This window comes from Mytilus californianus, unplaced genomic scaffold, assembly GCF_021869535.1.
Source record: "Mytilus californianus isolate M0D057914Y unplaced genomic scaffold, xbMytCali1.0.p SCAF_6, whole genome shotgun sequence".
NCBI lineage: Eukaryota > Metazoa > Mollusca > Bivalvia > Mytilida > Mytilidae > Mytilus > Mytilus californianus.
The window spans coordinates 82826779-82848166 of record NW_026262712.1 but is presented as its reverse complement, the minus strand read 5'-3'; the positions used below and the strand labels follow the sequence as shown (position 1 = coordinate 82848166).

Genomic DNA, 21388 nt, shown 5'->3' with positions numbered 1-21388 from the left:
AGGAGGTAGGTCGACAGGAACCCTTCATGTTGATTTATTTATTGTATCTTTTTTTTTTGCAATTTAAAAAAAAATCTAAATTTAAACTTATTTATGTATGCAAATAAATTATTTCTTCAATTCTCATTTTGCAGATACGTTCTTACAGTGATGGATTACTTCAGTAAGTGGCCCGAAGCCTTTCCATTAAAGTCAAAAACAGCAAGTGAGGTTGCCAGTAAACTTCATTCTACCATATGCAGATTTGGAGTTATGGAAGAGATCGTCTCCGACCAAGGTGGAGAATTTAATAGTAAAATAACGAAGAACTTTACTAAAAGTTACGGTATTAAGCATGTTACGACTTCTCCCTACCATCCACAATCAAACGGAATGGTTGAGCGGTTTAATCAAACTTTGAAAAACATGCTGAATAAAATGATTGATAAAAATGGAGAAGATTGGGATTTGTATTTAGAGGAGGCCCTTTTTCATTACAGAACTTCGAAGCACCACTCTACCCAATACTCACCCTTCTATGTCATGTTCATGAGACAACCAGTCTTACCAAATGAATCTGAATTTAAAAACACACAATCTAATCACGATGAACAAGACATAGAAGGCGCAGTTAATCAGATGATTAAAATTAAGGACAAAATAAGCAAAGATGTGGTAAAGAATGTAAAAAAGGCTCAACAAAAGCAAAAGGAAAGTTATGACGTAAGACATAAAGTTGAGAATAAACTGTACCTTGTAGGGGACAAAGTGTTATTAAAAAACTTTAGGAGAAAGGCAGGTATGGCTACCGTACAACAACTGAGATATAAAGGACCATACGAGGTTACCAAGTACAATGGTAAAGGTAACTATTCTATGTTCGATGACGAAAAGGGTGTAACGATTGGACCATACAATCAGAGAAATCTAAAAAAGTGGTACGATGAAGATATTAGTACATGTAGCGAAGGTGAGGAAATCGCGCACGAAAGAGACAACGAAAAGGACGACGACAATGAGAATTGCGATATTGACGTTGATTCTGATGCAAACGTTGATGACGATGATGAAAACGTTGTTGATGATGATGATGGTGATGATGATGATGATGATGATGATGACGACGACGACGATAACGACGATGAGGATGATGATAATGACGATAAGGATGATGTTGAGGATGATGATGATCATGTGGATGCACATGACGAAGATGAGGAAGAGAGTGTATTCAAAACTCAGGACACGTTTCAATTCCAAGAAGATGATGAAAGTCAAACAGATATAGAATTGAACGAAGTTGCGCAATTTTTGCTGGAGTCGCAACCTGGTCCATCTAGACCAAAAAGAAAAAGAAATGTTAGAAAGAACAGCATGTATGAATATTTCTGAAAATGATTTGACTTGTTTACTAGTGTTGAATCTGATATTAAATATGATATTTCCCTTGCATTTATTCAATATCTTTAATACAATGTGTTATTAAAGCAAAGTGGGCACACGTTTATTTTCCAGTAACACATTTTAGTTTTCATTTGATATACATAACTATGAAGTACATATTGTCCAACTAATTGTTTGTTAAGGTGGAACTTTCCAACTAGTTGGTTTATACCGAGTGTAGTGAAAAGTTATTATGATTTGCTTTAATAAATTGACTAGCTGATTTGTTCCGGAACGATGTAACTAGTTGTTTTGTTCCGCCAGAACTATTCAACTAGCTACATTGTTCCGGAACATTTCAACTAGATACTTTTTTCCGGAACTTTTCAACTGCACTCGGAATAAAACAACTAGTTGGAAAGTTCCGTCGGAACGAAATAACTAGTTGAAAAGTTCCGCCGGAACAAAGTAACTGCCGGAACATAGTGGCTGTTACAATATTGTGTTGCTGGCCATTGCTGTTATTTAAAGGTACGCTTTAACTATCATAATTTTCAAGATAATTGGCAAAATTGACAATCCGAAAAATTCTACCCCAGTCAGATTTTCTGTCTGTAATGATTTTCAAGACAATCAACAAAACATGCATTTTACTCCTATGTTCTATTTTTAGCTATGTCAGCCATGTTGGTTGACAGGTGGAATCATCAGAAACATTTTTTCTTCTAGTTACGCAAATGCTGATTGTGGCCAAGACTTGTTCCCTTTAGCCCTGTAATAAAATTTCAGAAGATTCAGGAGAAGAATTGTGTATAAGTTAATGGAAAATGCAAGAAGGATGCCTTGTGATGGCATAAGCTCACACAGACCTTTTGATCCAGATGAGCTCAAAAGACAAGTCTTCATCTATCAAGTGACATTATAGACTAGAATTGTTGTTGGTTCATTCTGCATTTCTATTTTTAAGTGTGCAAAAAGCACAGAAAACACAACAAAACAATGTCTCTCACTTGAACCCAGTATTTTACTGAAAGCTACATACTATATGTATTATCAATACATGCACTTCTAAATCACTCATATAATTCAATATTAATATCACTGTGTTATGGCTACTAGTGTTTTCTACTATTTTTATCTGTCATATATAAAATCTTTGCACACTTTTACACCCTTAAGTGTACATTAATTTTATCAATTAGTTTTATTTTGAAAATTTAATAGATTATTGAATTTTCTTATCCGTTACTTACAACAAAGAAGTTAGATAGCTTTTGAACCAATGCAAATTAACTTTTAATATCAAGCAATTATTACACTATTATATGAGGGTGTGGATGGGGTTTTACAGAATAGAGAATAATGGGGAAAAAATATAAAGAATAGAGAAAAATGGACCAAAAAAATAAAAAGAATAGAGAACAATGAGGTGTTAAAACATAAAAACATAAAGAATAGAGAACAATGGGCAAAAAGTATAAGGAATAGAGACAAATGGCCGACAAAATTAAAGAATACAGAAATAGAGGACCCCATCCAGACCATCTTATATTTTCTATATGTACCTGTGATGACCTTTTCTACAAAACACTGGACCACCTTCTGATCCTGGCACACATCTAGCATCAGTCATTAACAATATCCCACCAGCCTTGTTACTCAACACACCAGTACTTCTGGAATTCAGAAAAATCTCAGGGCACAGACCACCAAAAGGTGTTGCTTCTATTTCTAAATTATCTCCCTTGTCAAGTTGATCGTATGCAAGAACAGAAAGAATGTTATTATAGCTCTTCCAGTTATTCAATTTCAGTATAATAAAACAGGATAACATTGCGTAAAATTTAGACTGGTCATCTGGTGTCTCTTGTGAAGAAAAATCTTCCACAAATTCCCATTTATTTTCAGGCAATAAAAAAGAAACAACATTCTGCAATTTTTTCAAAGAGAAAATAGCCAGTACATTAGCTGAATATTCAGAGTACAAGTTCTTTTGCCATGTTTCACTTTCTGTTAGGGTACCAATGTCAGAACTATTTAATATGGATCTCAAATTTTTATTTGAATCTTGTTTATTGGTCCTTTGCAAACAGACTTCTGCATCCCAATGATGAAAATTATTTTGTAAAATTCCTTTTTTCTGTAATGAATTTATCTGCTGATCAGTTAACAAAGATGAGACTAAAGTACCATGTGTCAGGACAAGCCCAAACTTTGTATCAATGAGTACTCCACTCAGTGTTTTCTTATCTTCTCCGTTGACCTTCACAGACACTACACATCCAGTATCAAACATTCTCTTCTCTTTTAAAGCTGATGAATTATACTAAGCTACTGAAAATTGAAAAAAAAAAAGAAGATTAGTCATGCATATTACAAAATTCTTCAAAACTGAAGGATTTCTTCATTGAAAGCTGCATATCATATGCACTGCCCTGTGAAAATACATTTATTTGTAAATGCAAAATTTCTTGCTTTGAGTCAAGTGTTTTTGTTCTTGCATCATTGATTTGTAGTTTGTTAAAACTGATTGTGTTGATTGTGGCCAAGATTTGTTCTCTTTGGCCCTGATTTTAAATAGTGCATGTAAAAAATTGATTGAAAATATGCATTTCACTGGGTAACTGATATCCTGATTATAGTAAATTAAAAACATGACCAACAACATATAAACATTCTTAGAAATGCTAAAGCTCTATTGTTGTTGTCCATATAATTCTGTCAAACACTTTTTATTTTTAATACAGTGTAATCAACAAGCAGCATATGGACTCCAAAAGAAACAAATGTTTTTAAAAGGTAGATTCACTGTACACCGCCATCTTGGATTGTACAATAGCAGTACACAATCGGTCTAGTTCTTTGCCTAAATCTGCAAATTTTGAGACAGATTTGCAATTTATGTGTTAGACTGTTTATTTGAATAAAAAAATAACTGATTTATTGCATTATCCAAAATGTTTTAAACAAATACCAAATATTTGTGTTTTTTAGAATCAACTTTTCAACTTAACGATTAAGGGGAGATAACCCTTAGAGTAAAAATTTTATACTGGAATGATAGTGAAATTTTCATTTTTTACTTGTAGCAAGAAAACAAGTTCGGTAACACCATTTTTTCTTTTTATTTTCTGAAAGCATATTATAAAACCTATCTTTTTATTTCAAATTTCATTCTCATAGTTTTTTTTTATTCACAAAAATGTGTTTTTTTATGAGCAATCTATGCAAATTTTAGCAATTTTGCATGACTTGTAGCTTGAAAAATAGCACAGTGACCCTTACATTTTTTTTTATTGTATTTTTGAAAAAAGCGTAGTAAAATCTTCATTTTGGAAAAGTATAAGAAAATTCTATCTGAGGAAATATATACCAACGATTCACCTTAACTAGATGGATTTAAAACTCTGTTATTATAAAAGTGTTTCAACAACATATCAAATCATACCTAAATACAGAAGCGGAGTAATATATGATAGATGGACAAGGTGATGGCAGTATCATCCTCTCTGCAAGTGGGGTATAACACTAAGATCATTACTGAAAATTTACCTACGCTGCTCATTAAACTAAACAGTTGTCTTTGTTTTATGTCATTTTTTAAAATTTTGGTTTTTAAAGATTTTTGTTTTAATGGCAAATCTTTGGAAGTCTCTTTTAAAGGGGGATGTGCAATAAGGCCCTTTTAGGACTAACAAACATGATTTATTACAATACTATGTGATTTTAGCCTAAAAATTATCATTAAGTAAGAGTAAAGTGTAATATCTTTGAAATATCATGAATATTTAGAGCTTTTATAGGCTTAAGATAGCAAAATCCCAATTATTTTAAAAAAGGACAACATTTGAATTATTTCACACATGTTTGTTATTAGGAGATATTGAGCCCATGCAAGTTCCATAAAAATATTTACATGCAAGTTGTTAGTTCATATAAACAAACATTGTGATCAATTTCTTAATTGGTACATGCATGTGCTCTATATTTGCAGGTCAAAAAACTATACAAAAATGGCCAAAATACAAATACATGGTCATGTATTTAAAACGAAAATATGTAAAACAGCCTTTTTCTTACTTCAAACTGCATTTTTGTGGATCATTCATGGGTTAACAACTCATGGTTGTTAATTTTGCCACATTTCAAACAGACATAGATTGACAACACCCCTATATACCCTTTAATTCATAATGCATACCATTCAAGGGTCAGGAAACGGTCATTCATGTATTTGCCAGACATGACCTGAATGGTAATGTTCTATGGATTATAAAAAGTTTTGTTCAAGCTATCTTTTTGAAAATCAATTTTAGAAAAAAATCATAAAAAGTATATTCAATCTGAAACCAGGACAGTTTTTGTTTACATAGTTATATGTACCAGTGAAATCAGCATAATATCATGTCCTTGGTTGCTGCATGCATACATAAAAAAAATCAACCAGATCTCACTATCCAGATATAACAACTTTCTGTATAACTTAAAATATCAGAAGAAAATGACACTAAAGTTAGGTCACTAGTTAAAACAATTTGTAAGGGGTTCCCCAGAACCCTGTGTCTTGCCTACAATTGCTACTGTCAGTGTAAAAGTGTAATGTTGACTTAAAAAGTGAGTCCATTTATCAGTAAAATACAGGATTCAACAAGAATGTGTCCATAGTACACAGATGCCCCACTCGCACTATCATTTTCTATGTTCAGTGGATCGTGAAATTGGGGTAAAAACTCTAATTTGGCATAAAAATTAGCAAGATCATATCATAGGGAACATGTGTACTAAGTTTCAAGTTGATTGGACTTCAACTTCATCAAAAACTACCTTGACCAAAAACTTTAACCTGAAGCGACCAAAAACTTTAACCTGAAGCGGGACAGACAGACAAAACGGATGGACCAATGGACACACAGACTGAAAAACATAATGCCCAAAGGTGGGGCATAAAAAACAATTCAAACGTTTTCTTTAGATGTTATTTCTTGGTCTTGAAGATAAGCTTCTGTCCAATTTTCAAAAAAAAATTAATCCCAAACTGTCTGTAAACGTTAACTGTAAAAAACTAAGTCCATCTATCAGAAAAATACTGAAAATGAAAATATATTTTCAAAAGTTTGCTTCAGACATTATCTCTTAATCATAAAAAAGCTTCTGCCAAAGTTTCATAAAATTCTATGAAAGTTTGACAAAGTATTTGATGTGTAACAAACTTTATCATGACTGTATCTACTTGTTAACTGTAAAACAAGAGTGGACACACTGAAATGTCTCGCCTGTTTTAGTGTTCATAATTGAATTTATGTTGAAAGTAAAAAAAATAAGTTTATATAAGCTTTACATTAAATTAACATTTTAATGATGAATGAACATGAAGTCAAGGTGAGATAAACCCTATCAGACAAACATGTAGGCCGTACAATCATTCCATACACCAAATTTATTTAACATATATTGCCTAAAGTATCTTAGAAACAAACCTCATTGAGGAAACTGAACTTTGACCAATGAACCATAAAATGAGGTCAAGGTAAGATGACACCTGTCAGACAGACATATACACATAACATTCATTCCATACAGAAAATTTTATGAACTTATCACTTATCTGCCAGTTGGAAATGTGAACCTTACGATCATTCTATACACCAAATATAGAAGACCTATTGGTGATAGAATTTGAGATATGGACTTTATCATGAAAACTAAATCTTGTTCACTGATCCATTAAATGATGTCAAGGTCAAATGAAATATGTCTGACAGATATGTGAACCATGCAAGGTACGCACATGCCAAATAAAGTTATCATTTTACTCATAATAATTGAGAAAATCACATTACAAAAACCATACAGTTTTTTTTTCAAGTAGTTGCTGGACCAAGAAAATGAGGTTAAGGACAATGGACATTTGACTGACAGAAACTTTTTTTTGAAACATTAAGTCAAATGACTACTAAAAGCAAACTTTGAAATTTCTTATGAAATAATTTTTCATCTAGATTTAAGGTTCATCAGAAGGGATTGACAAATATGGCCATTTTACTTTTTTATTTCCTCTTGAGTACAGACAAACCTGTGCACAAGGAAAAGTTTTAAGGCATTGCAGAAACTGGATAAATATTTGTCAATTCCTTGAGATGAACCTGAAAGACCCCCCCCCACCCCCCCAAAAAAAAACAAAAAAAAACCTAAAATTATCTTCAATCTTTGATCAAAATATTGTAAAAAGTCATATTTTCATATTATCTATTTATCTATTTATGTTGCTATGCTAAAATATTTTTTACTTATCTCAATACTTATCTTATTTCATATGTATCAAAAATCAGTAAATGTGATTCTGTTGTGCAAACAAAATTTCAAAAGTTCTTCAATCTGTACATATTCAGCCAATTAATCTTTATGAAGGGACTGGAGTGAACTGTATTCTATGTTAAACATTCATGCATGAGTGACCTTATTTTAACATTTTCACACCTTCCAATGTTTTTGTTAATCACGGTTTAGTAATGATCCCTTAAAAGTTTTCATTATTTATTATCATTATTAATGTTATTTAAAAATTTTTATAAAATAATCTATTTCAATGTAAGTAATCAGCAGTTAAATAATAAAATACATTCCATACACCAAATATAGTTGACCTATTACTTATAGCATCTGAGAAGAAGACCAAACAACAGAAACTTAACATTGACCAATGAACCATGAAAATAAGCTCAAGGTCAGATGAAACCTGTCAGACAGACGTGCACACCTTACAATCATTCCATACACCACATATAGTTGACCTATAACTTATAGTATCTGAGAAGAGGACCAAACAAGAGCAATTAACATTGACCAATGAACATTGAAAATGAGGTCAAGGACAAATGACACCTGCCAGACAGACATGTACACCTTACAATCATTCCATACACCAAATATAGTTGACCTATTGCTTATAGTATTAGAAAAACAGACCAAAACACAAAAACTTAACATTGACCAATGAACCATAAAAATGAGGTCAAGGACAAATGACACCTGCCAGTCAGACATGTACACCTTACAATCATTCCATACACCAAATATAGTTGACCTATTGCTTATAGTATTAGAAAAACAGACCAAAACACAAAAACTTAACATTGACCAATGAACCATGAAAATAGGTCAAGGACAAATGACACCTGCCAGACAGACATGTACACCTGACAATCATTCCATACACCAAATATAGTTGACCAATGGCTTATAGTATTAGAAAAACAGACCAAAACACAAAAACTTAACATTGACCAATTAACCGTGAAAATGAGGTCAAGGTCGGATGAAACCTGCCAGACTGACATGTATTCCTTATAATCATTCCATACACCACATATAGCTGACCTACTGCTTGTAGTATCTGAGAAACAGACCTAATCACGTAACCTTAACCTTGATCACTGATCCATGAAATGAGGCTGAGGTCAGGTGAACCCTGTCTGATGGACATGTAGACGTTGCAAGGAACCCATATACCAAATATAGTTATCCTATTACTCATAATAAGTGAGAAATTTACATAACAAAAAAACTAAACTTTTTTTTCAAGCAGTCGCTGAACCATGAAAATAAGGTCAAGGACATTGGACATATGACAGACGGAAAGTTCGTAACATAAGGTATCCGCATACAAAGTATGAAGCATCCAGGTCTTCTACCTTCTGAAATATAAAGCTTTATACAAATAGTTTACGGCGCCGCCGGATAGTAATACCTATGTCTCACTTTCTGCGACTTTCGTCGCAGGCGAGACAAAAAGTAAGTACATTTATCAGTAAAATACGGAAGAATGAAAATATTTTTTTCAAAATTTGGCTCTGGATACTGTATTTTGGTCATAAACAAGCTTCTGTCCAAATAATGGCATAAAATGGCCCCACATTTACAAAATAATAGAAATTTAAACTGAGCAGATTTTTCTCTGTTAATTATTAGAATATGAGTCAATGATTTAAGTAACACTGTTTTTATCTAACAAAAGATGTTTAATGACATTACAATGGTAGGTTTGAATGACGTCATAATCGGGAAAATAAGCAACAATACAGAAATTGGGATGGTTTTCCTACATTTTGACCACCGCACCATGCTTGCACCAATTTGAAATTTTAACATTTGGACAAGTTCATACATATCAAACTTCAGATAAAAAATCGTTTTGGTGCAAGGTTGGTGCGATAGTTTCTTTTCTATTTTTTCATAGCCAAGCAGAGCAATAAAAGACTGAAATTTGCCATTAAAATGTGACCTATTCTTCTGACAAAGTTTAATTTATACATTCTTATGCCTATGTGAATTTTACTTTTTAGCTTATGAGTAGGTAACATGTATTTCTATTTTTATTTTTTGTAAGTATACCTAGTTTTTAAAAAAAAAAAAACAAAAAAAACAATGAACTACAAATTGGTTGGGAGTCATAGTTTTTTGGGGGGAAATATGAAATTTAGATAGACATATAGTATAACAAAATCTGATCATTTCTTATGTTTCTGCTAATTTTAATTCAAAATTGGGTTTTCAAAATGGAATAATCTTCTCTGGTATTAGGGTCGGATCCAGGATTTATGAAAGGGGGTGTACAATTCCAGAAAACAATACATGCCTAAAACGATTTAAAAGATTTTATGCTTAAATTTACATAATTGGTGAGAAACATGCGATTTATTTCGTTGGCGATCAAAATACGGAGGGGCATATGCCTTTAGACTAGCATCTTTGATTGGCCACTTGGTAATCATCATTTTCAGCATTTTTATGCCCCCACCGTAGCGGAGGGGGCATTAAGTTTTACCCTCGTCCGTCTGTATGTCCGTCCGTCTGTACATCCGTCCGTCAGTACGTCCTGAAATTGGTTTCTGTTTCTGTAACTTAAGTTTGCCTCAACCAAATGTTATAAAACTTATACACAAAGTTTATTACTACAAAATACAGATCAATTTTGAATTTTGGTGGTGTCACTTTTACCTTTCTAAAGTTATGCCCCTTTACAAATGCTATAAAACGCTTCGCCCAGCGCAGCCTGATACAACCGCAGAGATCGAACCCTGAACAGTTGGGGCAAGTTTTGACACAATATTCAAGCTTGATACTGTCTGAAATTGGATTGTGATCAAATTTTTGACATAAGATAGGTTTCTGACACAAAATAAATGTGGTCAAAGATCTTAAAAATTTGAAATGGGACATTTAATTTACCTAGTATGGTCTGATATCCAAAATCTAACAACATGGTTATATTCAGCACATAAAAAAACACCAAAAATTACATTTCAGTTGAAATCAAACAAAATTTAATTTTGGACCCTTCAAACCTTGAACTAATGTGAAAACAGGGCCCAAAATAAAAAAATTAAATGCACAATAAGATTCAGCATTTCATAGAGCCTCAATAATTCAGTTTTTGATGAAATCAAACAAAGTTTGATTCTGGACCCTTTGGATCTCAATGTAGACCAATTTAAAAATGAGGCCCAATATCCAAAATAGTAATACAAGGTTAGAACCCCCCTCTCCCCCTCCCAAAAAAATTAAAGACTTTAAATTAATCCCATTGAAATTGATTAAAAGATTTGTATTTATTTTCAATTGAAGATTTCTTACTATTGCGCAATACTGTGCAATTGAAGATTTCTTGCTATTGCGCAATAGAAGATTTCTTGCTACAATACTGTGCTATTGCCCAATAATGTGCTTTTGTGCAATACTGTGCAATTGAAGATTTCTTGTTATTGCGCAATACTGTTAATCAGTTATATATAATAATTTACACACACTGTTTGGTGCGTATCTCTTGCCATATCAGTATTTGTTGCTTTTATATATAAATCAGAAATAATCAATGTAAATATGGAAAATTTTTAGAAAAAAAACCAAAAAGGTATGAAAAAAAATCCCTCCCCCCCCCCCCCCCCCCCCAAAAAAAACAACTTTTTTTGGACAAAATTTGAAATTTTGAAAAATCTTGAAAAAAAATAATATGAACCCCCCAAAAAATTGAAAAAAATCCCCTCCAAAATTTTTGAACCACCCTTGGAGTAATTACCCCCAAACTCAATACCAGCCTTCCCTTTGCCTTCCCTTTGAGGTATGGAACTTGTATTACAAATCCAGAGAGATCCATACACTTAAACACAAGTTATTGTCTGGAAACTAGAAAAATGCTTATTTTTGGCCCCTTTTTTGCCCCTAATTCCTGAACATTTGAGGCACTTACCCCCAAACTCAATCCAAGCCTTCCAGTTGTGATATGGAACTTTGTGGTAAAATTACAGAGAGATCCATATACTAACACACAAGCTATTGTCCTGAAACTACAAAAATGCTTGTTTTTGGTCACTTTTTGGCCCTTAATTCGTAAACTGTTGGTACCATAACCCCCAAAATCAATCCCAACCTTCCGTTTGTGGTATTGAACCTTCTGGTAAAATTTCATAGAGATCCATTTACTTAAACTAAAGTTATTGTCCAGAAATTAAATGTGTCTTCGGACGAAGACGACGACAAGATACCATTATACGAACGCAAAAATTTGTTTGCTGTCGTATAAAAATTGCTGAATTTTTCATTTCTGTTCTCTTACTTAAGTTTGCCTCAACCAAATGTTATGAATCTTATACGCAATGCTTATAACTACAAAACTCAGATCAATTTTGAATTTTGGTGGTGTCACTTTTACCGTTCTAGAGTTATGCCCCTTTACAAATTTTGGAAAAATTGCTGAATTTTTTGTTTCCGTTCTCTAACTTAAGTTTGCTTCAACCAAATGTTATGAAACTTATAGACAATGCTCATTACCACAAAACTTAGATCAAGTACGAATTTGGGTAGCTTCACTTTTACCGTTCTTGAGTTATGTCCCTATATAAAGTTATATGTAAGGGGGGGGCATCATCTGTGTCCCATGGACATATTCCCCATTTATTTGGTTAATTATGTGAGATCTGATTTTGTTATAGTACTTAACAATGAGACTAAAATACAAAAACAGGTTTTAAACCAAACGTGTAAAGTTACAAATTATACATTAATAATTAAGGAGACATAGAAATGGTGCAGTATTTTTTTTTATATGTCAATCTATATAAGCTAAGTTGCAAGATAGTAGACCAAACTTAACTTATACTTTCATGAATGGTTTCGTCATCTAGCAGTTTAAATTTCTGTTTAATGACAACTTTTAGAGCTATAAACAATAAATGTATCATTATGTCACATGAATAGTCAACAGATTCAACAGATACAAAATCAGAAAAAAACAGTACCCAACACAAATAAACCGTTGACACAGAGATATGTCTTGCCTTTTTGTAATTGTTATAGTATAATGCAATGGCAGTATTTAAACATATAAAATATCCAAAAACGTTCAAAGTAAATGAACCATTACTTAAGATGCAGGACCAAATAAACTCCATGGAAATGAGAAATGCCAATGCTTATAAAACTGCATACCAAATACCATTGACTTATCATCAGTGGTTCCCATATCACTATCCTAAACACAAACTTTAACTTGTAAACAATGTAAAAGCTTAAAAGTCAAATAACCGTGGGGCCAAATCATCTCCATGAAAAAGAAGACTTGCAAATGCTAATACTATCATTAACTTAACATTAGTGGTTCCTCTTAAACTAATTTAATCACAAGCTTTAACATGTAAACTATGCAAACCATTCAAAGTCAATAGACCATGACTGAGGGGATGGGCCCTAATAATCTCAATGGACATTGGATGTGCCAATGTTGATACAACTGCATACCAAATATCATTGACCTACCACTCGTGGTTCCCCATAAACTGACCTAATCACATACTAACACATTGTTGACACCATCGAAAACAGCATAACTACGTCTTACTTTTTGACTCCGTCAAGGCGAAACAAAAACTGTTTCTCCAACCAAAATGTCCATTAAGATTCAGTTAGATAGTGGTTCGCATAAACATGTTGATAAACAAATAGGTGAAAAGAGAGAAAGTTATCTTATGGGAGTTATGCCAAAACTGTCCATGGGACACAAATGCCCCTGCTTATGCAAGAGTCAATGTACTTACTCAAACATATTGACGCTTTGTTTTCTTTTAAACTTGATGACATTTGTTTCTTTATGTTGTCATTAGAGATTACTTGGGGGTTTGAGTGCTCTCATTGTTCAATAACAAAAGGTAATTGTGTTACTCAAGAACGGTGACAATTGATGCCACCTTAATTCGAACTGGATCTGTGAGTACAAGTTTCATAACATTTGGTTGTGGCAAAGTAAAGTTAGAGAACAGAAACCGCAAATTTGCTGATTTTTCCATTTATAAAGGGACATTACTCCAGAACAGTGAAAGTGACGCTATCAAAATTCTGATGTAATAAGTATTGTGTATAAGTTTCAGAACATTTGGTTGTGGCAAAGTAAAGTTAGAGAACAGAAGCAAATTTCGGACGTACGGATGGACAAGGAAACTGTGATGCACTTACCATGGCAGGGGCAATAAAAACTTAAAAGGACTCCACCCAGCGCTAGAGACAAAATCTGTTAATATCAATAATACCTGGTATAATTAAAAAAATATAACAGGGTGTACATGTATTAATTCATGAAAAAATGTTATAACCAGCAATTTCACCATAAGGAAAATGGTACATTTTTTTACTCCACAGATGGACTCTACTGGTGCATTTTGTTACCACATTCTCTTGAAGAATTACAGCTGTTTGTCTGTAGTTTTGTTTGTTGATATTTCAGCATTTATTTTTATCCTTGACATTTTCCTTGGAGTTTGTTACTTTTTACAATGTGGATCTTGAATAATCTTTTTTTTGCAATTACATATTAAAAGTTGAATCTTGTAAAATAGAAAACAAATTACCATTGCTATGGGAAACGTTTTGTTGCTAGGAAGAAATTACTATAATTTTGCATTTTGCAAGAAATTTGCATTACATTGTGTTACATTTAAACAGTGTATAAATGTATAATTTACTGCATGTTAAACAGGTTGGATTTCAAATATAAATAGATTTAAGCTAAAACTGAGAATGGAAATTGGGAATGTGTCAAAGAGACAACAACCCGACCAAAGAGCAGAAAACAGCCCAAGGCCACCAATGGGTCTTCAACACAGCAAGAAAATCCTGTCCCCAGAGGCGGGCTTCAGCTGGCCCCTAAACAAAAATGTGTACTAGTTCAGTGAAAATGTCACACTAAACTCCGAAACATATATATGAACTAAAATTAAAAAAACATACAAGACTAACAAAGGCCAAAGGTTCCTGACTTGGGACAGGAGCAAAAATGCCGTGGGGTTAAACACGTTTTGTGAGAACTCAACCCCTCCCCTATACCTCTAGCCAATGTAGAATAAAAAAACACACAGCAATACGTACAGTAAAACTCAGTTTGAAAGAAGTCCGAGTCCGATGTCAGAATAGGTAACAGAAGAAACTAAGCAAAATGACAATGATACATAAATTAACAAAGGACTACTAGCAGTTACTGACATGCCAGCTCCAGACCTAAATTAAACTTATTGAAAGATTAGATCTTAATCATATGAAAATCAAGCCCAATCCCTCCCGTTAAGGGTTTAGTATCATACCATCATAAAATATATGAGAACATAACCTGTATACTTAAGCTATAAATTTAAAGCATATTTAGTGAGTTTATCTCTACCATTATAATGGTTGCTAGGCAACAGAATATACAAGATAGACCCAAAATTCCACTATTTTCTGAAGGTCTGTTGTATAGAGTTACGACATGACAAATAAAACTAGAGGCTCTCAAGAGCCTGTGTCGCTCACCTGTATTTACTGATGCTTTGGAAATCATGTAAAATAAGGTTAAAATCATAGTTAATAGTATTAGATATTAGATATTATAATGATATCTAAGATAATAACAAAAAACTGCAAAATTTTGTAAAATTACTAACTCAGGGGCAGCAACCCAACAACGGGTCGTCGGATTTGTCTGAAAATTTCAGGGCAGATAAATCTAAATCTGATGAACATTTTTGCCACCTGTCAGATTTGCTCTAAATGCTTTAGTTTCAGAGATATAAACCAAAAACTGCATTTTACCCCTATGTTCTATTTTTAACTAAGTTGGCCATGATGGTTGGAAGGCGGGGTCATCGGACAAATTTTTTAAACTAGATACCCTAAGAATGATTATGGCCAAGTATGGTTAAATTTGTATCAGTAGTTTCAGAGAAGAAGTTTTTTGTAAAAGATTACAAAAATTTACGAAAAATTGTTAAAAATTGACTATTAAGGGCAATAACTCCTAAAGGGGTTGACTGACAATTTTGGTCATGACAACTTATTTGTAGATCTTACTTCGCTGAACATTATTGCTGTTTTACAGTTTATCTCTATCTATAATAATATTCAAGATAATAACCAAAAACTGCAAAATTTCCTTAAAATTACCAATTCAGGGGCAGCAACCCAACAAAAGGTTGTCAGATTTGTCTGAAAATTTCAGGGCAGATAGATTTTGACCTGATAATCAGTTTTACCCTATGTCAGATTTACTCTAAATGCTTTGGTTTCAGAGATATAAGCCAAAATCTACATTTTACCCCTATGTTCTATTTTTAGCCATGGTGGCCATCTTGGTTGGTTGGCGGGGTCATCGGACACATTTTTAAACTAGATACCCTAATGATGATTGTGGCCAAGTTTGGTTAAATTTGGCCCAGTGGTTTCAGAGGAGAAGATTTTTGTAAAAAGCTAACGACGACGACGACGCCAACAACGACGACGACGGACGCCAAGTGATGAGAAAAGCTCACTTGACCCTTCGGGTCAGGTGAGCTAATGAAATTTGGGGGTATCAAATGGTAGATGGACAAAATTGTTTAGGACAAAAAGTGAGAATCATTAGCATTTTTTCATTAAATACAGATTGATCATGGTGATCAAATTTAAATTAAGGTAATTATGACCCCTTCTGTAGGCCTGCATGTGTATGACGAAATTTAAAAGTGCTACAATATCAAAACAGTAAAATACAGAATGAAAGTGACGTGCCATTTTGCACATATATCAAAGGGAAACTTTGTTCAAAGCAATACAGTACTGTTAAATACAAATACAAATATTTTATTGGCACAAACTCATTAACAATAAATGGTTAAGACCTATTGCATACATATAATTATATTAATTGACATGGTAGAATGAAAAGTTACATGATAACATATCATTATAGAATGAAAAGTTACATATTGGTGATTCATATTAGTTCACTATTTCTTATATTTAGACACTCTGATATGAAAGAGGAAGACAGTCTTAGTAATAATGCTGAGCTATTGTTAACCAATAGAGATATTTTATCATCAGTGGTAATGTTACGCTGTATTTTAAATATAACATTTATTTTATTTTCTAATATTTCTCGTTTTGAGGTAAATCTATTACATTGTAATAAGAAATGTTGTTCATCCTCAATTTCCCCATTTTTGCAGACAGGACAGTATCTTTCCTCTCTAGGAATGTTAAGATGTTTTCCCCTTTCAATCATTAAAGAATGTGCACTTATGCGTATTTTGCATATTGCTGCTCTATCATTTACATTGTTTAGTGAATCAACATATGATGGTCTTTGACCCATTTTGTAGACTCGACGAAAGAAACTGAGTTTAGAAGATTCCTGTATGTTTGCATTTTGATTTTGCAAGCACTGATCATAAATTCTTTGTTTTACTTGTCCCAAGTGCTGCTTTGTTAAACAACTTTTTTCTACAAGATATGAATATCCTAATTTTTGTAAAGTGCATTTAGTTTTTTTGATCCAGGGGTTTGACAACCTTGTTGCACAGAAAATTTGATTTACAAGTGTATTTTCTGATGAAAGTATATGCTCTAAAAAATTTATGCTTGAAAATATAATTTTATTTTTGAGTGGAATTCGACCAAGCTCAGCACGACAAGCATCATTTGAAGCCTTGCAATGAACACCAAGTGCTTCTTTGATAAATTTAATGTGTAGTTTTCAAAGGGTTCAGAGTCCCTTAAGGATGAGTAAACACCCCAAATTTCACAACAGTACATAAGTATAGGTGATATTAATGTATCAAACAGTTTTTCAAGTAGTCTACATGGATTATTCAGACCAACAGTTTTCTTTATTTTGAAATAGGCTTTTCTTGCCTTTTCCATAAGAGTACGTATTAATGGCTAAATTGAAATTACCATTACATTTTATTACAATACCTAAATAAGAGTAATGACTAACAGTTTCAATACAAGAATCATTGTAAGTAAATTTGTCCAAAAAAGTTTTACCATTTGAATTAAATACAATAACTTTGGACTTATCTGTGTTAACTTGTAGTTTCCAACAGTCACAATAATCATATAAAGCATTAAGACTGTTTTGTAGTCCTTTTTTACTTTCAGACAATAAAACAATATCATCTGCATAAAGAAGAATATTTAAAGAAAAGTCCCCAATTACAACGGGATCAGAATTACAATTGATTAAATCATTAAATGTTTCATTGCATTTAATAGAAAATGGGGATTTGGAGGCAAATAAAGCCAAGATTTTTGCTTTTTGCAAATTACCCCACAGACTTTTTATTAAAGAGATTTTCGTTCTAAAATTGTAAACATAGATTACTCACTTGTTTGTACATGATGTGCTAGCGTTTATTGTCTAAACAAAAGTCCAAAGCAACCTTCACAACCCCAAAACCATGTGCTGAGTCACTAAAGTTGAGCACACCCTAGAAGGTATACTTGAATAAGCCCATTTTTATACTTGTTTTCACCAATATCTTTATTTATATACTTCTTTTAGGGAAATCATTGCTAGCATTACATGCAATAATCCTCTATTTATTAAGCACATAATTGTCCAATATAGTACATTAGCTAGGGGAAAGGCTGTGGATTTTTTTTTTATAAAATTTCAATGTTTAGCATTGCAACAACAAAAGGGTCCATTATCCTTAAGCAAGGATGTGTGTTTCTTGGGCATCTTGTAGTCAGTTAATTAATAAGCTATTTTCACAATTTGTTTTCATAACAAAGACTTTTTTAAAAAAATGTTTTGTTTTCAAAGTTGTTTTAAAATACTAATATATTTGTTTCCTATTTTTTTCATTGAGGCTCGTTACAAGTATATCAATCAAGTAACAGATACAGACAATATAATATAGTTATGAGTATCAATACATATAACAATCAATAATTTTCAATAATTAAAGGGGGAGAGTCAGGCCATCAAGTATACTAAGGGGGATAACTCCAGGTTCATATCAAATATTCAGACTTTATATTGTTAATTACATTTTTTTGTGCAGAAATTTATGTTTGATCTCAGATCTTTATCCCTTCTCAACTCCCAGTAAAAATTTCAGGTAATAAAAAATAGTAAGAAAATACATAAAAGTGATTTAAAAGATCTTTTTAGGGAAATACCTCAACTGTTGTCCTGTGACTTTCTTTAATACCTACATTCAGACATACTTTCAAGTCATTAGTGTTCACAAATTTATTTATTTATAACAGAGATATGCATGAATTGACAAACTTACAGATCAATGCATTACGATCAATCACATACAGAATAGTCTAAATCTGATGTACACCATGCCAAAACACTGAAATATCTAAAATTAGAACAAATCAAGATTGTTTTCCATTCATTTTCATAACTTGCAAAACTTTAACAATGCCCAAAGAAATTGTTGTTTTGATTCAAACCAGGCACATTTATTATAGAAAAGAGTTATAAAGTAATGTTTAAATAATAAATCACTATTATAATGAAAACGAGCACCTGCTACTTTACACTTCCGTGTGTATTACGTCATAGATATATGTGTACAATATGTGTAGTAAAAAGCGGTAATAAAATGCTGCATAAAGAGAAATATATATTGGGTCAATATGTGTTTTTGTTAAATTACTATTATCAATGGCATGAAATAACACTTTGTAAGTATGTTATGGGCGCGGTTTAACTGCAATTTTCCTATAAATGGATGACTAACAACGACCAATACATTTGCTCCAGTGTCAAAGGTCATGCATTTACGTCACAAATTAAGCCACGAAATACCGCCCCAAAATTATCACCAATTACGCTTTAATTCGGGATAAAACAAGTATTTAAGCATATTAAATGTATAGCATAACACAAAACAATGTTTTAAATTGACTTCTTTCTTTAGATTATTGTGTATTTTAAAAATTAACCACAAGAAATGAAAGATGAGCTCATGAGTTCAAAGTTGAAATCAAACCATGATCAACCAATTGTAAGCCCCGAAGGTAACAGGCATGTTACATGACGGTGAGTGTTCTCTGAATATTATTTTGCTGATAAAATTTGCAGGGAATTAGTCGGGTCTAGGGGATCAGTTGTATTTAGGCCAATCTTTGTCATTAAAATATGCAAAATGTACGAAATTAATGCAAGAAACGCGTAGATTACTAGACTGGTCACGTCGTGATCTGTTGATTGCGATATTGCATTGTTCGGAATGAGGTCAAGAAGTAAATATTTTGAAGTGATAATCTTGACAAGGAAATCATGTTGATAGTATGCATTATTATTTGAACCAGATCACGAATATCATATATTTGACCAGACGTGACTTTGACAAAGGTGGTGGTTTCATGTCCTAGATGTTTACAAAATTTATATTTCACCACGAGATGATTCATTTTGACTCCGTTCTGGAATATTTTGTTTTGGGAAAATAAATTTCGTGATAAAACGAAATATTTGACATTTGTCCTTCACTTTGAACATACATAAACTGACAAAAGCTATTTTCCTGGACGAAACATCTTCAGTGAAACCACTTCAAAGAGAAACGACATATTAAAATTTTGAACTACGCAGTTAGTTAAAATCGATTAGTTAAAGAATCCATTGCTGAAAGAATAACTGTCACGTCAGCAATATTTGTATTATTATGGCCTACAATCTGTCGTCAAAGGGAACAAGTTATCATTGTCATTAAGCAATACAATAAGTATTTAACTTAATGATCAACATGTTTGTTTGAAAGCAATAATATAAATTTTATATAAAACTTTCAGATAAAAATCATTTATTTTTCATTGTCAATTTTTTAAAACATGCAATAAATCAACAGACCGTAACTTTTAAGGTACAAAACCAGAAGATGAATATCAATTTATATTTAGCGTCTTGAAAAATCATTATATGAAATTTTACAGTTTCTGACAAGGAATCTTATTTCTTTTAGCCAAATTTTTTTAAAAAAGATGGTTCTAGTATGTTACCATTCCTCGTACACTTGCTGAAATTTGTTTACGGTCATTTGTTTGAACATCATAAGCTGCGTTCACCGTTTTGATCCAAATTCTCATATACTTAAAACAGATATCCAAATGACAAAAAGTCCACAAGAAACAATTAACAATGCATGGTCTTTTTTGGTGTGGCCATACCAAGACGAATATATTGTGATTCAACTTGTGCCAATCGGAATGGTCAGCAAACTTTCAATGAATCGGGCAATTATGACGTGGCAATGACGACTTCCTTTCTCCGCTTCCCGTTTGACACTGATGTGGCAACAACGACTTTCTTTCTCCACTTCCTGTTTTGACGCTGAACATTGAACCTCAACTTTCAACAATGTCTCATCTTTCCATGGAATTTTTCAGACAACACACCAATTGTATCCTTATTCTGCATACAAAGTATAGTGTTTGGCCTCAGCACTTTCAAATTTTCCGAAAGAAAATAGACATTGTAAATAAAACTCATCATTTTGAGTCCAATTTGTACACCGTCAACTAAAAAATCTCAATTTAGTCGCACTGGAAATATTCTTTTAAAATTTAATATCCTAATTTTTTTACTGGGCAAAGTGAAATAAAAATATAATAAAAGAATTAAAAAATTCAGGACAACGATTCCAACGAACAAGACTTAGACATTCGGTGTGACCTATATATGCCTATATTTATAAACAAGTTTAAATTGAAAACAACATTC

General features: G+C 32.5%; 2 protein-coding genes across 4 annotated transcripts in view; one reads left to right on the top strand and one right to left on the bottom strand.

Annotated features, from left to right (window-relative positions):
- Positions 1-19221, bottom strand: part of LOC127705192 (peroxisomal leader peptide-processing protease-like) — a 40520-nt gene extending 21299 nt beyond the window's left edge. The window contains exons 1-2 of one of the 3 annotated variants that reach the window (XM_052209504.1): positions 19190-19221; positions 2928-3696 (exon numbers count right to left, since the gene is read on the bottom strand). In XM_052209504.1, coding sequence (XP_052065464.1) covers positions 2928-3658 — 731 coding nt within the window. In that variant the 5' untranslated portion in view covers positions 3659-3696; positions 19190-19221. Of the gene's footprint in view, positions 1-2927; positions 3697-18944; positions 19139-19189 lie in introns of those variants that run through there. The other 2 variants (XM_052209503.1, XM_052209502.1) reach the window with 2 other exon arrangements.
- A 423-nt stretch (positions 19222-19644) lies between these two features.
- The window catches only part of LOC127705179 (polyhomeotic-proximal chromatin protein-like), a 44145-nt gene continuing 42401 nt past the window's right edge, over positions 19645-21388 (top strand). Inside the window, exon 1 of the mRNA XM_052209431.1 lies at positions 19645-19705. The gene's annotated coding sequence lies outside the window, so the exon portion shown is untranslated. The remainder of the gene's footprint in view (positions 19706-21388) is intronic.